A 16,321-nucleotide genomic window follows, 5' to 3' on the forward strand; every position below is an offset into this window, starting at 1 on the left:
AAGGTACTGTTATCAAACAACCAAAAAATCACCAAAAATTGATATTTCAAAATATTCGCGCTGACACGCATCATTCTTTAAGTATTACTATCATGCACATCCCTGCAAAGTTATATTGATGAACATCGAAGCACAAGCCAAGGAGAGCGTTTTTTTTCTAAAAAAGGGGCGTGGCCTTATAATTCTTGATGCCGTAATTATGACCTCATACTAATTTGCATAAATCATCACCTTGCAATAAGGTACTACCTGAAAAAATTAAGGTTCAGGAAGGTTTATAAAGCTTTAGAAAGTGTTTTTTTCAAAAACGTCCCAAAATTCCTCAGCCACCCTTCAACAATACCTTAAGTTGCAAAAAGGGGAACAAAGTAACTTAAATGGAGGAAATGTGTCTGTAGTGACCAAGCACTGAACCAGTCTGGGTTGAAATATAATTTTGGGACCCAAGAGCAAGAGCACAGGCAAAGCTAGAGACTGACAAAGTTAAGGCCACCATTTTCTATAGAATTGTACAAAGTTTTCCGAACCACTATTTCCGGACCTCCATTCCAGATGAAAGAGAAAATCTTTTTTTTCCATACTGTTAGAAAATAGATTGTCTGGTAATGGTAAGGTCTGAAGAAGGTAAGTCAATTGAGGAACATCAAGGAATTAATAAGTAACTTAAATCTTTCATGATTATATGTTGGACCTACCATTAAGAAGTGAAGATTGATATTTCTGTATCCGTACCGTAGGAACCCCCCAGCCCAGAAGACCCGTCTTCGAACTTGACCTTCGTTTCCCCAACCCCCAACAACCTACTAAATTTCATCACGATCCATTTAATTTCTCTCGAGTAATGCCACCAACAAACAAACCGACAAACACAAAATGTCCACTGCAGCACCAAAGGAACCCCCTGAGGACCCATCTTCGAACTTGACCTTCGTCTCCCCAACAGAAACTTACCTATCAAAAATCGCGTCCGTCCATGGCATCAAGAGTTATATCGCCAACACCATCACTCTACAAATCCTGACTAAGATATACACATCTGCCTACGGCGAAGACTATGATATAATTCATGACATTTCTATCTTTTGCAGCGATTCTCCACATTTCAAACAGCTGATTCTTTACAAACTGAAAGTACAGACAAGTCGGTTTCAGAAGAAACAAGTTTGTCTTCCTCCGGCAGACCGCTTGGTATTGAAATTGAAGTCTCCTCGTGTATGAGGGCCTCTTCGTTCATATCGGACAGGCTTCCGTTTGGTTGGCTGGTGTCATGCTCTGAGAGGCGCTTGCAAGTTTCCTGTTCAATGTAGAAAGGTAAAAGACATTATGAATGCATGCTCATTTCAACACTGCGCCGTCTAGCGGTCTAAAGGAATCTACATAAAGTCCCTGTTAAGGCCCTGTCACACTTGTGCGTATAACATGAGCGTGTGAGTTGCGTGTTAACATTTTTGTCATACGCCGGCGTGCGCCCAATACGCACCTAACGCGTTTCTCAATCGTTTTGTGATAGTTTTAAGCACGCAGGCACACGCAAGGCACGGCCTAGTACGCCTGATATTTTTGAAACTACCCAAAACTTTCGTGCGAACGCTGGGACGCAGCTCAGACGTTATAAGAACGCAGTTCACACGTCCGACATCGGTCGAGTAAGGTACGAGCGCGCTTTGTGGTTGCGCTCCAATCGCCGTAATACGCTTCTCTTGCGGCACGATCTCTGCGCAGCGACCACATCGCGCACTTGCAGCGCAGATACAACGCATGATGGTCGACCGTATAGCGAATAAGAATATACGTCACGAATTAGTGTCGTTCGTCCTGCGATCGGGCAGCGTATTGCACGTACCAGTAGCGTCTGACAAACGCACAGATAACTAACGGATATCGTTCACATAGCGTGCTCGACGAACATCCATGATCCATTCCACCAAAGCCTTTTCTACCTCAGCATCTAGGGAGCAGCTGGTCTTCTTTGCTCGTGGCTTTTGGGGGAGGGGGGGTGGGGGTGGGGGGGGGGGGTAGCAGACGAGGCCTGAGGTGATGGTGACCCGGAGGTCTGCTCCTTCCAACCACCCTCGTTTGTGACCAGGGGAGTGAGACTGGACAGCTTCGCCTGATGGGGCCGGGGGACTGTCTTCAGTACCATGGCCAACACAACCATCACGGTCACCTACAGCATCAGGGGTGTTACACGCCTCAACGGGTGGTCCAGAATTAGACGAGCCACGGCCACGGCCACGGCTAGCGCGGGTGGCGCCCCATGTTGTTCTTTTAGTCGAGTCTGAACTTGTAATAAAAGGAAAGGCAAGCAGCAGCTGTCGTTTCGGCACATTTCATACCTGGGGTACGCTCGTAATTCGATTAGCAGTCGTCGGAAGTGCGCCAGGCATGCGGCCGGCAGTCGTTGTGGGCATTCGGAATGCGCTCAGCACATGCACCTGATGCGCAGCTATTCGCTGCAACGATAAGAGTATTGCGCACTTCATATGCAAATTACACGTGTCTCAAACGCATTGGATGCGTTGAAGTCGTTATTCACACGCTATATGTGCGTCGCGCATAACTGGAAAAAAATGGATATTTTCAGCGTACAACTGCGTGTTGTCAAAATTCAACACGGAACGCACACGGAATGGCTTATACGCACAAGTGTGACATGGGCTTAACAAACGTCGTCCCGTAGAATATTCGATAGCAAACGGACGGCATTGTGTTGGGATACACGTGTTTCTACAGGTTTGCGTGGCGAAACCTGTGTAGGATCCGTCGGGTTGTGTGTTGGCCACCATCTTGAATTGTGACGACACAGATCGCCATTTTGTATTTGTGACGTGATTTTGTCGTCGGCTTGCTGCGTGGGGGCCGCCAGACTCCGTGGCGCGTGGATGATTCGGTATGGTTCCTTCTCTTCACTCAACGCCACCCCGCCCCCACCATACCACGTGTAGCTTGACACAAATAACCTCCTTGGTGGGCCTGACATAGTTATACACTCAGGCGTAACAACAACAAAGGCAGCGACCTAACAGAACACCCATTTGGGCGGAGTAAGTGACTTGTCCCCTGAGTGTAGATCTGCCATCCTATAATTGGGAGGGGTGTTTTGGGGGGTCACTAACGTTCTCTCTATTCTTAACAAATCGGCACACAACTATCACACATTCAACTCAAATAAAAAGAAAAATTCAATACCAATTCATATTTATAAAAAGACCCAGTAATCGCTAAACTAACATAGCAAACCTGAAGTATATGTGGCACAAATACTTAACTCTAGTTAATGTAAAAAGTTAAGCTGTCTGTAATTAGAACTAGATGTCAGAACTAACGGTTTTTTTTTACATTCCTGATATTGGAAGTCGTATGTGATTCTGTAATAGCATTGCTAAAAATAAGGACGTCACGACAAAGAATTAAAACTTCTTTGACTGCACGTTGATTGATTACTGTAAATGCATTTAAGTTCGCGTGGTTTTTATTTCGCACAAAGGGAAATGAGTGTTCGCTGTGGTTTTGATTTCGTGACAGTGCTATAGTCACATTCTGCTACAATATTGGACAAAAATGTTCGCGGCGGTTTTAAGTTTAAAAAAAAAACGCGGACATAAAACCACCGCGAACATTTCTGCATTTACAGTTACTGTATACAATGAGTAGACATTCCTGCATAAATCGAACTATACAGGCGAACTTCATGCCTTAAAATCCTGTTCTCATGATCAATAACTATCCTCTCCAAGCAGAGGTTATGGCCCGGCTTGTTTCGGGCGTCCTTTAGGTGTTTTTATCGGGCTTTCTACTTTGAAAGGTTTTCTTTTTGACCGGTGCACAATAAAAAAAAACCGACAAAACAGGCAGCCATATAAAAATGTCTAAAAAGAGTCTAACCTCTGCTTGGAGAGTACAATTACTAGACTATCAATGGCTTATTTGCAATTTGAGCGCATAACCAATGTAGCTCAAATTTAGTCAGTTCAAGCACCATAAGTTAAAGTATCCCAGACGTCTTGATAAGACGCATAGGGGTGGTGCCCATCTCCATTTCTTAGCAATTGGGCCACAGTGCAAGTCACTTGGTGGCCACACATTTGTGCAAGTCACTTGGTGGCAAGGTGGCTGTTTCGCTGGTAGTGATGTGTATTTAACTTCCATACTGCTTTCCCAAATGCTGAGTGCTAAGCAGAGAAAGCAGCATGCACCATATTTAGAGTCTTTGGTATGACTCGGCCGGGGTTCGAACTCACGACCTACCGTGTGCAAGGCGAACACTCATTAGACCATTGCACCGGTAGCCATTGCACCAAAAGAAAAGGAAAAAAAAAACATGTAACGTTAAGATATGCGGAAAACTGACCTTTTCTTGACAGCTTCCATGATTTCTTTCTGCCTTTCCTCTGTGATGGGGAATTTCCATATAAACAAGACGCCCACGAAGACCAAGGCTGAAGTAAAGATCGACAGCAGGGTCCGCATGGCGCTTCCGACGCTTTCAGGCTGAATACAGGATCCTATTTCGTAGCCCCCGATTCTACAGCAAAAACAGGGAAGATTGCAACAGATTATAGATAAAACCTTAAACCTTTATATCGTACGTATTTTAAAACATGGCCTTAAATCGCGCTTATAGCGGCCCACCCAACATTCGCTGGCCTCCTAGTGGGGAGGGGCCTCAATCCACACTATTTCCGAAGTTTCATGGAGTCGGAATTTTTTAAAACACTTGGAAATTGACTGTCTTCTTCAGGGTGGCTGACTCCTGTTACTCTGGTCACGTGACAAATGCTATAAACTCTCGCGAAGCTGCTTTTATCCCCGAAGAGCGCGAGAAATCGCGAGATTTGAGGCCATAATCAGGAGGAAAAATACTATAGGGGGAATTAGGGTTTGGGCCAATAATACATGCATTCCTATGGGGAAGTTGACAGAAACTAGGTGTCGTTATCTCAGGAACCAAAGATTCTGACGAAGAAAACTTACCCTCAAATTCTCAACAGTTCTGTAGACTGACATCTAAAAGAATTACGAGAACTTCTATACAGCTATTCTCCGGGGAAACACCCCCGAGCGAGAGCACTTGAGTCAGTCAATTTGCCTTAAAAGGGCCCGCTCAGGACCACCCAACTATCTCGCGGGGGTCCAGAAGACAAAAAGATGGAGAAAGGTATTTTTTTGTCAGCAAATTCTACAGATATGAAGTCTGGCCTGTCATACCCACCCCGGAATTGCCAAGATTTCACCAAAAATCCCACCAAGAAAGGCTTTCAATGTTTCAATACCCTCTTTAATTCTGACCCTGGGGTCTAGGCGCCTGCGCCAATACCCTCACCCCCCCTATAATATAAATGTACCAATGTATCCAGAACTGTGTACTCACTCGAGCCCGATGGTGGCCGTTATCAGTCCAACGGTGATGCCGACACTATTTGTAGAGAGCAAAACGGCGAAGAAGGCGGTGTCCAGTCTCTCCTTGGTTTGGAGATAGCAGTCCTCTATGATGTCACTCATAAGGGCCCTGGGGAGAGGGGGTGAGGGGGTTATGGTAATTTAGTTCACGAAGGAGCTGCTGGACGGGGGTGGGGGTCATCCCATTGGGCTTTTGCAGTGTTAGACTGTCTCTTATCGGATTGTCTAAAACTTTATTAAAGTTTGTTGATTCATCGGCACACGACGAAGATCTCGTCATGTATAGATTATGCGTGTATGTACGAGGGAAGCTTGATTCATGTTAGCTGAACAATATGAAAATTAATGGGAGAACTTATCGGGGCCAGTTTCTTTGGCTGGGTCGTTGGGGGGACCGTATCTGCCTGGGGACCGTATCTGCTTGAGGCGGTTATAGGATCTCAAGCAGATACGGGGCCTCAAGCGGATACGGTCCCCAAGCAGATACCCCCCCCCCCCCAGCGGCCCAGCCAAAGAAACTGTCCCCGATAAGTTGACCAATCACCGTAGGGAAGCCTGCAACGGAGGCTACTGCAGCATGATTGTATTAAAAAAGCAGCGATATGCTAGGGTCATATGTCCAAACCAGCGGGCAAAAAAGTATGACATAAAAGAACAACAAAACATACAAAACGTGAAAAAATATTCCTGAAAATAATTTCTGTACATTTCCTGACAAACACCTTTACTTTTCGTTCCCGCAAAAAGCCCGGCCGGGCCCCCGATAGAAAATGTCCCCAGTATTTTGATGAAGATTAGACATCCAGGTAATAAGATACGCCAAAAAAATATACTCAAGCAACTGGATAAAATTTTTTTTCAAACATTTCCAAAAATTTTCAAACATTTTCAAACAATTTACAAAATTTAAAAAAAAATTTAAAAATTTAAAAAAAAAATTCAAAACTTGTTGCTTGAGTAATTCTTTTCCAAGTCCCCAGTATTACCTTGACTTTAGAACCCGATCCCAAATGTGACTGAGGCAAACAAAAGACTTTGTACAAAAATGTGATCACTTACCATGGTATGAAGAAGTGTGCCCCGGATGAGAAGCCATGGCCAATGACAATAGCATAAACAGCCAAGCTGCCACTGGGTACAAACTGAAAGCCAATGAAGAGCGGGATAGCGACCTACAATTTAAGAGAAGACAATCATATAGTAACTGAAGTTGAACACACATTGTCATGTTTCCCAACACCAGAAACAAATTGAACAAATCTAAACATGCTGATTTGGCGAAAATCTTAACTGTCATTGTTTTCTTTGCAGCAGAAATGAGTCAGCTTACCGATGTGATTTTTGTGCCAGAGACTGCCATCCTCGTATAGCTAGCGCTTTGTAAAAGAACTGAGCCAGCTTACAAATGTGATTTTTGTGGCAGAGACTGCCATTCTCGGATAGCTAGCGCTTTGCAACAGAACTGAGTCAGCTTACAAATGTGATTTTTGTGGCAGAGACTGCTATTCTCGTATCGGGCTGTTTAGGCATAGTCGATGCTGTAGGGCTGATGTGAATTAGGATTTTACCATGGTCAATACTGGCCGACGGAGGCCATATACATATACATTGCTGTCTAAAATGGTGGGAAGAGCACAATACTAGTAAAGTTATTGCACCAGTGCCTTTCTCACTGGTACATTGTGGAGTAGGCCAAAGTCAAAGCATCTTATTCGTTACAAAACAGGCTGCCACTATCATATTGTCAGCCATGTACGTTGGATGGTTAAACCTAGAAGTTGCCAGTTATATCTGAATCTGGATATACAACAACGATCACGTAAATCACATTAAAGACATGCAAATTTCTAGGACTGACTCTTTTGTGTTCAACTAACCAACCAACCAACCAACCAACCAACCAACCAGCATAACTGCTATGGGCTCACGCGCAACCATACGATATGATAGCCAAGTTTCTCAAACTTACCAGCTGAAAACATAAGTAGGAAGTCTTCTTCCCAATTTTGGATACGACCAAAGCAACAACAGGCATGGCTAGCGCTGATGACACCTTTGGGAAAAATGTAGCATCATTTTCATGAAAACACATAGTTGTCGAAGATTGGAAAACGGCAACTAGGGACTCTCGAACTCGACTTTGCCTTTACAAAACACTTGAAACAACACAAATGGAGATGGGAAACATTTAAAGCAAGGCTGTGTATTAGCTAACTCCCCCCAACATAAAACAATTCTCAGCAAGTGTTGTTTCTTACCATGAAAGCTAGAATGACGTTCTCTATCTGGTCTTCCAGATCCAAACTGTACTCTACGTAGAGGGCGATTGCGCCATGTACTATCTGCAAAATAAAGGCTAAAAGATTAAACGTTATTCTAGTATTTTTCACAGTTGTCTGCTGTCAACCATTTCTTCCCGTAGAAACGTTAACCTTGAGGGAGGTCGGTGTGTAAGGCAACCTAGCCTATCAAGTGACAGTGTGTAGTGCAACCTAGCCTATCAAGTGACAGTGTGTACTGCAACCTAGCTTATCAAGTGACAGTGTGTAGTGCAACATAGCCTATCAAGTGACAGTGTGTAGTGCAACATAGCCTATCAAGTGACAGTGTGTAGTGCAACATAGCCTATCAAGAGACAGTGTGTAGTGCAACCTAGCCTATGAAGTGACAGTGTGTAGTGCAACATAGCCTATCAAGTGACAGTGTGTAGTGCAACATAGCCTATCAAGTGACAGTGTGTAGTGCAACCTAGCCTATCAAGAGACAGTGTGTAGTGCAACATAGCCTATCAAGTGACAGTGTGTAGTGCAACCTAGCCTATCAAGTGACAGTGTGTAGTGCAACATAGCCTATCAAGAGACAGTGTGTAGTGCAACCTAGCCTATGAAGTGACAGTGTGTAGTGCAGCCTAGCCTATCAAGTGACCGTGTGTAGTGCAGAGCGAGAGAGAGAGCGAGAGCGAGAGCGAGAGCGAGAGAGAGAGCGAGAGAGAGAGAGAGAGAGAGAGAGAGAGAGAGAGAGAGAGAGAGAGAGAGGTTTATTTCTCTATCTGAACTATCGTCAAATCATGAGTAGAGCACACATTTGCTTTCCTTCTGTGATACTCACAGACACAGATGCTTGGATACAGCAATACGCCAACAGAAGATAGACGTTGGGTCGAAACGTTAACACGGTCTTCAAGGTCCTGAGTAGGGATTTCGCGGAACCCTCTCCACCGGATGTCGTTGAAATATCTAGAACAAAATATTATTAAACGTTTAGGCATAGTCTCTAGTTAGATGGCAAAGGAGACTTGCTCCAGACATGGGAGTATTGTACTAGGCCCTAATGATATAATGATAATAGTCTTTATTGCGTATTCCTGCCGGCCCAGAAGGGCTAAATGCACAGATGACCACACGTGGTCTATAAGAAGCATAATGCAAAACATGAATTGATAAAATGCTACATTCTAACATTGAAAACTGAAAAACAGACAAGCTGTTGACTATTGCTAAACTAATGGTTATCACCAAGTAGTTTCTTCTCTCTTTTTAAACAAGAGCTTTTAAAAAAAAGCTGGTGTTTTGTCCACGTTTAGGCAAGGAAATTAACCCCCTTGGTTTATAAGTGTGCAATGGTTTCTCCTGTTTTTTTAAGTAAAATCTGCCAGTGTGAACAGTGTGGCGAGGAGTATGTGGGGGAAACAGAGAGGTCTCTAGGTGAACGGACTGAGGAACATCAGAAGTCCGTAGACCGTAGTGACGGCATATCCGCACTCAGCCAGCATGAACTAAAAACAAAACAGAGAGTCACTAACGGCCCAATCCCGGACATCATAGAGATTATAGATCTAGAGTCGCAGAATTCCCACAGGAAGATTAAAGAGGCAGTCCACATCCAGTTGGAACGTGCTGGGATGAACCGTACCGGAGGTTGGGAGCTGCCCAAGTCCTACTTACCCCTACTCCGCAAGGAGGCGGGGGAGGCAGGACGATCTTCACAAGTCTCGGCCTAGTCTCGTGTTCTCGCGAGACTAGGTCACTCCGTGAACAAGACGTACAGACTAGACGTCGAAAATTTGGAGGTTAGTATTTCGCTACCTTTTATTAAGTCACCGTTCGATGAATATTCTAGTAACTGTCATTATACGTGACTGATGAACCTCTTCAACGTTAACAGCAATAGTGATGAAAAATGATGTCTGATTGTAAACGTTCACGAGAGATGCTATCTCTGAAAGTCATCCTTTCATGCCAGGCCTGCCGCTGGTATGCATTAGGTAACGATCCTAGCGCAGGCGCAGAAGAACCACTTTTAGCAGATAGGTTTGGTACCCTTGGAAAAGTAGGTATAAAAGGGCTTTACTTTCAGATCTGTTGGTATCTTGGAGCTGGATGTTACAGGTAAGGGATTTTACCTTCCTATTGTGTTGAAAAATCAGTCTTTCATCAATTTTTGTGGTGTATGTAGACTGTAGAAGTTTGGTGTTTTGGTGTGGTTATCAGGTAATGAAGAGGGTCAAAGGTCAATTCTTGGGAACATGGCTGAATACATACGGTTAGCGCTGATTAAAAAGTTGAAAGTATGCTTTAAATTGACACTTTAGAGGTCAGAAACCCTTGCCATTATAAGTTTTTCATGGACTAAAACTCAGTAGGTGACTTTTGACAGCTTCTTTCTTTCATGATTACCATGTATTAGATAGTAGGTCTTGATTACTGTCTTGTGGCCATTAGGCAACGATCCTGGCGTAGCGGCCTGTGATCCGTGCACGTCTTTCATCATTACTGTTGATCAACCGTTAGCCAATCAGATATCACAGCCTCTTGTTGTCGAGAAAATTACCAGCCAATCACGTCACCGCCTACGGCCAAGTAGGAACGTGATTGGCTGGTAACTTTCCCGAAAACACTGGAGGGATATTCTGATTGGCTGACGGCTAGTCAGCGCTAAAGCAGCGAGAAGGACGGATAGCAGACTTTCCTGCCTTGCAGAAAGGTTGTCAGAGACTTGTTGTTACCTTTTCTCTCGGTTGTTCCGAAGGACACCGTTAACCAGCCGACCAGCGTGACAAGGCACAAAGCTGCCGAAGAGATCAGGTAGCCTTTTTTCTGGGGAAACACGACAGAAAACATTTCATGGCAAGAAAAATGCACCTGGCTACAATATGGCGCAGGAACAGAGAAAACCTATATTTACATATTATTATATAGTATTAGAATAATCAAAATGTACTTTGTTACACTACCATCTAAAATTAAAGTGACAAACGCCTGTCTCACGCGGCGGACATGATGGAATGAAAACGAGGCCAATGAGGCAAAGAAACAAAACTAATTCAAAATAACTTACAGATTTAATTTTCCTCCCAAATCACACTACGTTTTAAGATATGATATCAAATTATCAATGTCATAACTAGTGTTATGCACAGAAAAGTTGCAACAATTTAGAGCCATGTCGACTGATCCCATAGTCCCCTCCCTCCTCCATCAAAACGTAGAAATGTAAAATAAAAACATAGAAATGCAGATATTTGATGGACATGTATCCGCTTCCTCATTGGTCGATTCTCTAATTACCACGTAATCATTGGTTGAACTGCTAATTGTGATGGACAGTTAGGATCGGTCTAATGTTTGCCACATTGGTCTCGTTTTCATTCTATCATAGCCGCCGCGTGAGAGTAATCCATTACAAAGTGTGGCATCACGCAGTATACTACCCTGGACCGATGTAGAATTAACGTTATCTTGTGCATATAGTAGTGCATATACTTGCCGTCATCTCTAACGATGCGACGTCCATAGAACTATTGGTGTTGTTGGCGCCATAGGTGTAGGTGGTGTTGATCATGTCACAGGCATCATACTCAGAGCGTCTGAATAATGCCAAGATCTGTCCATGTATTGCCGAACCCCCAACCAACCCTCCAAGAGCGAGACCGGTCCCTGAGCGAAGCGTGGAGGGGGGTTACGATGTTCTTATTAGGACATTTTATTTATTCATTTATCCAGATTTACCGCATTTATGGCAGGATTGACACAAGTTTTCAAGATGTCAACCCGGCCCAGACTGTAAGGTTTGATCCACTCACACCGGGAAGGACCCCTAGTCTGTTCGATAAGTGTGGTGGGTTCTTTAACGTGCTAGAGGCGTTGCTTTCCTCAAACACGGGACCTCCATTTAACGTCCTATCCAAGTGCCTTTACTGAGGGCATAACGTCGACGGGACAAATCAGGGGACCCCTCGATTTGAACCCAGGGTTTCTGAGTTCTGGGCCAAACCCCCTGCCACTGCGCCACCGAGACGACATAGATTAATACGTTTCCACCACTCCCCTATAATCACATCTCCACGGATGAACGACCACACAATAGAAGTAGACATACAAAGTCATTGTGTGCTCGAACGTGTCACCTAGGCAATCGCTAATACCAAAAAAGCTGTCATAGACATAGACTACCCTTGATGTTCTTAGTACATCAAAAGATCAGAGGGTCCCCAAAATAGTCGCAACTATGTTATATTGTTGTATCAGAACATTGCTTCTAGGTTTTCCAGTAAACATTTGGTAATCAATAGTACTTACTGTACAGAACGGCAGAGTCTCTGTCAGAGCCATCATCGGTAAGAAACATCACATAAGTGCGGTAGGGAATATGAAAACCCTGAAAAAGCCAAGGGCAGATACCACAGTCAGACTTGTGCATAGGAAGCAAGGGCTCAGAAAAGTACTTACTGACATTGCAAGCCCCAAACATTCTTATGCACCAGGAAACCACAACTGTCTACTTTAGAATCATGCTAAGAAAACAGATGATTGACCAGCTCGATTGCTCGGGACAGCTGAAAGAAAAGAAATCTTATCTTTGACCTACTTTCAGGCCGGAACAGTCCACTCGGGGCATGTAAGGGCAAACGACTAAGATATCTCCTTACGCCAGCTAAACAACTGAAGCGTACAAATTTGGACCAAACTGGGAAATATTAGACCCTACCTGTTCTTTCTATCCCAAAAGTGCCCAAAATGGACCAAAATTTGTAAGAAAAAGAAGGGTTTTCAAAGGTTTAGTGTAGGGACTTAAGTTATTCCCATTTTTTGCACGCCAATGCGCAACGCAACTATGGGGCTGCCCTCAACGTCTTGGTCAAAGTTTTCTAACCTCAGCTAGCTAAATTGCTTCAGTGTTTAGTACATATGTCATACAGCGTTTGAAATGACTTATGACGCTCCTGCATGCTGCTTCTACTGAGCTTTATTTGAAAAATCTGTCTGTGTACAGTATAATATTAATAACTACAGTTCCACGAACACATTATCTTCGCCAAATAATCAAGGCTTATTATGGAAAGTGATTAATATTCACATGCTTTATTATCACCCCCTGCAAATTTGATCATACACCATGCCGTTTGGAAGTTATGAGGGGGGCAGTCTAAATAGGGTTTAAAATCATTTGGTGGTACAAGACTAGTATATGTATCTAGTGTGCTGATAAATGTTAAAGCTTGTCTTGAAAAATATGGGTATGTTGTTATTATATGGGCCACAAAGGTTTGATATTGCAGTGTCGTAAGTTGAAAGTGATGATGAAATGGCACATGCACAGTCAATATGTATGAATAGAATAAATCTTTATTCCATATCATACACATTTCGTAAGACATAGTAAATGTGCTTTTTCCATACCTAGCAGTGGTGCAGTTTTAGAACAGTGTACTCTCCAAGCAGAGCAGTTGGTCTGGTTTTTGACGTGTTTTTCGGTGTTTTTGTCGGGCTTTCTATTATGTCCCATTTTTGTTATGTCGCCAACGTGCTTTTGACAAAAATGCCTAAACTGAACACGTGAAAAAACAGCCGGACCAACACTTCTGCTTGGAGAGTAGTGCTCTGCTTTATCTATTAATATGACCTACTTTTCCCAGGCCACCTGTTTATATGACTTGTTTGCGGGGACACTCACATGTTTGAGAGTCCCAATATGAAATGCAGTGGATTTACAAATTTACCTTACTAATTATGCAAATTAGCTCCTGATTTGGACATTAAGTCGTTGATTAATAAACCACCATCTGAGCTATCTACATACCAAACATCACGACGATCTGTTGACCCATTGTCAAATTATACATGTCCGAAGGTCAAAACAAAAACACCACTGCAGTTCCAAACAAGCCGCTAGTTGGCCCAAACTTACACAACTTACTTCCTGTGGCGTGACCTATCTACCACACAAAAATCATGACCAGTACTTTCAGAAAATATGCCCCAAAATTTTGAAGCTCCGCTTCAATACCTTAGGTACCCGCTAGAAGGTCCAATATCGAACTTGACCTTCCTTTCTGTAAACCCTACCCACCGACTAGATATCATACAAAACCATCGACAGCTTCTCGAGTTATCTTGGTGACATACAAATTCATATCCAAACAAAGCCCGGTGCAGTACCGACGGAAAATGCCAGGGGCACCATGTTTGAACTAGACCTCCGTTACCACAACATCTACACACCTACAAAAATCATGAAGACCTATGAACGTTTCCGTCACATTTTTTACCTACTAACACACAGAAATGCAAAGTCCGCTGCAGTACTGTTGAAAAACGCAAGGTGAACCATTTTTGAACTTGACCTTCCTTTGCACAACCACTATAAACCTACCAAAATTATGATGATTCATCTAAGGTATCTCAAGTTATGCTCTTGAAAAACATACAGACCCACCATACAGCTGGCGTAACCGAAAACATAATCTTCTTGGCGAAGATAATAAAGTTTATTTGCAAGTTCTAATAGCAACATAGAACAATGTACAGGAAAAGTATATAGACAGTGCAAGTTAACAACGGAGACAAGTACTAGTGGAAGAAATTACTATTCCAAAAAAAAAACTGGTACGGAATAGAATCTAAGCTTTTTGGGTTTGACTTCTTTTTCGAATTCGGAAGCAGTGGAAGACGTATTCAAAGTGTCCCACTTTCTCTGCAATGTATGTATAATATACTAATAACTATATAAATATAAGGAATGGAATATTTCCGTGAGGACTTACCGACATGGCGAGCTTCATCAGCACGTATAGTAGAACGTACCAGACCAGCTTTCCGTCCGTTCCAACATCCGGGACATACCAGATCAAGGCGTTCGTTACAGTGATAATCAGTAGTGATGCTACAATCCTAGAAAATACCATGCAGAAATTGAAACGGAGTTGTACAGAAACAACAGTTCAAACCTGGAAATCACTATATCCTAGAAATGAGAAGAAGGGCGTTGTTGATTGACGACTGGTATGTTCACATAGCCTGGGTGCCAGCCTTTTTAGCTAAAGTTTACTCCGCTCTTTCGGTCGTTTCCGTAGCCGAAAGCGATCGAGACAACGGATCTACAGACCAAAAATCACGACGATCCGTCGACCTCTTCTTCACTAATTTTATTCTCTAAAGTCTCAAGCAAAATCAGCTCATGGAGTTCTGAAAAAAATTGCATGGGGCCCAAACCGACACCACTTACTCTGGGCTACAACATGTATCTACCACTCAAAAATTAAAACCATAGAATGTCCATAAATGAGATTTCAATACCAAAATGAACCTGCAACATACCGAAACATCAAATATAAAAACAGACCTTCTTGGGCTATCTCGGTGACCAACAGACATACGCGAGCGCGCGCGCGCACACCCCCACACAGACACACACACACACACACACACACACACACACACACACACACACACACACACACACACAAACACACACACACACACACACATACACTCTTTCTCTCTCACTCACTCACTCACACACATAACACACACAGACACACATACACACACACACTCTTTCTCTCTCTCTCACTCACACACATTACACACACACACACACACACACACACTTTCTCTCTCTCACTCACACACATTACATACACAAACACACACACACACACATGTACACACATACCTTCCTGTCGTTTCACAGGAGTCCAACAATTACGATTGCAGCTGATCTATATAAGATATCATAAGTACGTTACCATGGTTTTGCCTTTCCCCATCGTGTGTTTGTCCTGTCAATCAAGGGGCTGAAGGCGAAATTGCAAAAGATGTCTATCGCCCGACTGCCGAAAATGACTGACGTTGCAAATAAAGGCGGCAGCTAGAATACAGAAAACCAACACATGTGTAAGCTTTGCGTAATAAGCCATATCACAGTTGTGAGTGCTAATGTGTACTAGTGATGCATTGTGGTTTAAGGTCAAAGTTGAGGGCTATTCTCCGATTATTGTTGTAAAACGTTCTTTGTAAAGCGTTAACCTCTGACCTCTCCCACAATCCCCTACGATGTTGGAACGTGCGGTAGCATGAGCACGTCCCCGGAACGTACTGCGCCTGCGCGAAACGCTTCTTTGTAATGTAGATAGGGCTTAAAAAAACGTACCATATAATGTCGTGTTCGCATATATAAGGATAATATTCCGTCTTTAGATTCCGAGTGTTTCGAAAGAAATATCTTATGCAACGGGAAAAATGATGATGCAACGTTTACCAAACATCCAACAGAAACCTGGATTTTCTGCACATTACATAGAAGCGTTTCCCGCAGGCGCAGTACGTTCCGGTGACGTGCTTGTAGCATGCGCATACTGATTTATGTAGAGTGACCGCGAAATTTCAAGATGAAAACACATGTTTAACATGTACGGTAAATTTCCAGAAGATAATGAAAAAACAAACATCGATGGCATCGCAGATAACATTGAATCAGTTACCTGTGCCACTTGAACCAGGAAGGTGCTAGTGTAGGCCCCAAAAACCAGCCAGATGAGGTCAGGACCAATGCCTCCTATCCCGTAACACAACTTCGTCACGACAGACAGGGGTTTCCTGGTCTTGGTTACATCCGTCATAGCTGGACTGCCCTTGTAACT

The 16,321-nt window shown here is 43.3% G+C and overlaps 1 protein-coding gene across 1 annotated transcript; it reads right to left on the minus strand.

The window, feature by feature from the left end:
- Positions 1-754: 754 nt before the first annotated feature.
- On the minus strand, positions 755-16,321 carry LOC136435933 (sodium-dependent lysophosphatidylcholine symporter 1-like). Its single transcript, XM_066429643.1, has 13 exons — positions 16,163-16,321; positions 15,428-15,549; positions 14,444-14,570; positions 11,979-12,057; positions 11,167-11,336; positions 10,406-10,496; positions 8,509-8,636; positions 7,659-7,742; positions 7,370-7,453; positions 6,460-6,572; positions 5,372-5,509; positions 4,352-4,525; positions 755-1,294 (listed from the first exon to the last, which is right to left on the minus strand). The coding sequence occupies exons 1-13, from the start codon at positions 16,298-16,300 to the stop codon at positions 1,231-1,233; spliced, it is 1,512 nt and encodes a 503-aa protein (XP_066285740.1). The 5' UTR covers positions 16,301-16,321; the 3' UTR covers positions 755-1,230.

The sequence above is a fragment of the Branchiostoma lanceolatum genome, chromosome 5 (genome assembly GCF_035083965.1).
Source record: "Branchiostoma lanceolatum isolate klBraLanc5 chromosome 5, klBraLanc5.hap2, whole genome shotgun sequence".
Lineage (NCBI taxonomy): Eukaryota > Metazoa > Chordata > Leptocardii > Amphioxiformes > Branchiostomatidae > Branchiostoma > Branchiostoma lanceolatum.

Bases quoted from the DNA above. Each gene is read 5' to 3' on its own strand.
- LOC136435933 (XM_066429643.1), bottom strand. From the start codon at position 16,300: ATGACGGATGTAACCAAGACCAGGAAACCCCTGTCTGTCGTGACGAAG. The intron at 15,550-16,162 runs GTAACTGATTCA...TCTGTATTCTAG, and splicing joins TCCTGGTTCAAGTGGCACAG to CTGCCGCCTTTATTTGCAAC. The intron at 5,510-6,459 runs GTAAGTGATCAC...CCCTCTCCCCAG, and splicing joins GCACACTTCTTCATACCATG to GGCCCTTATGAGTGACATCA.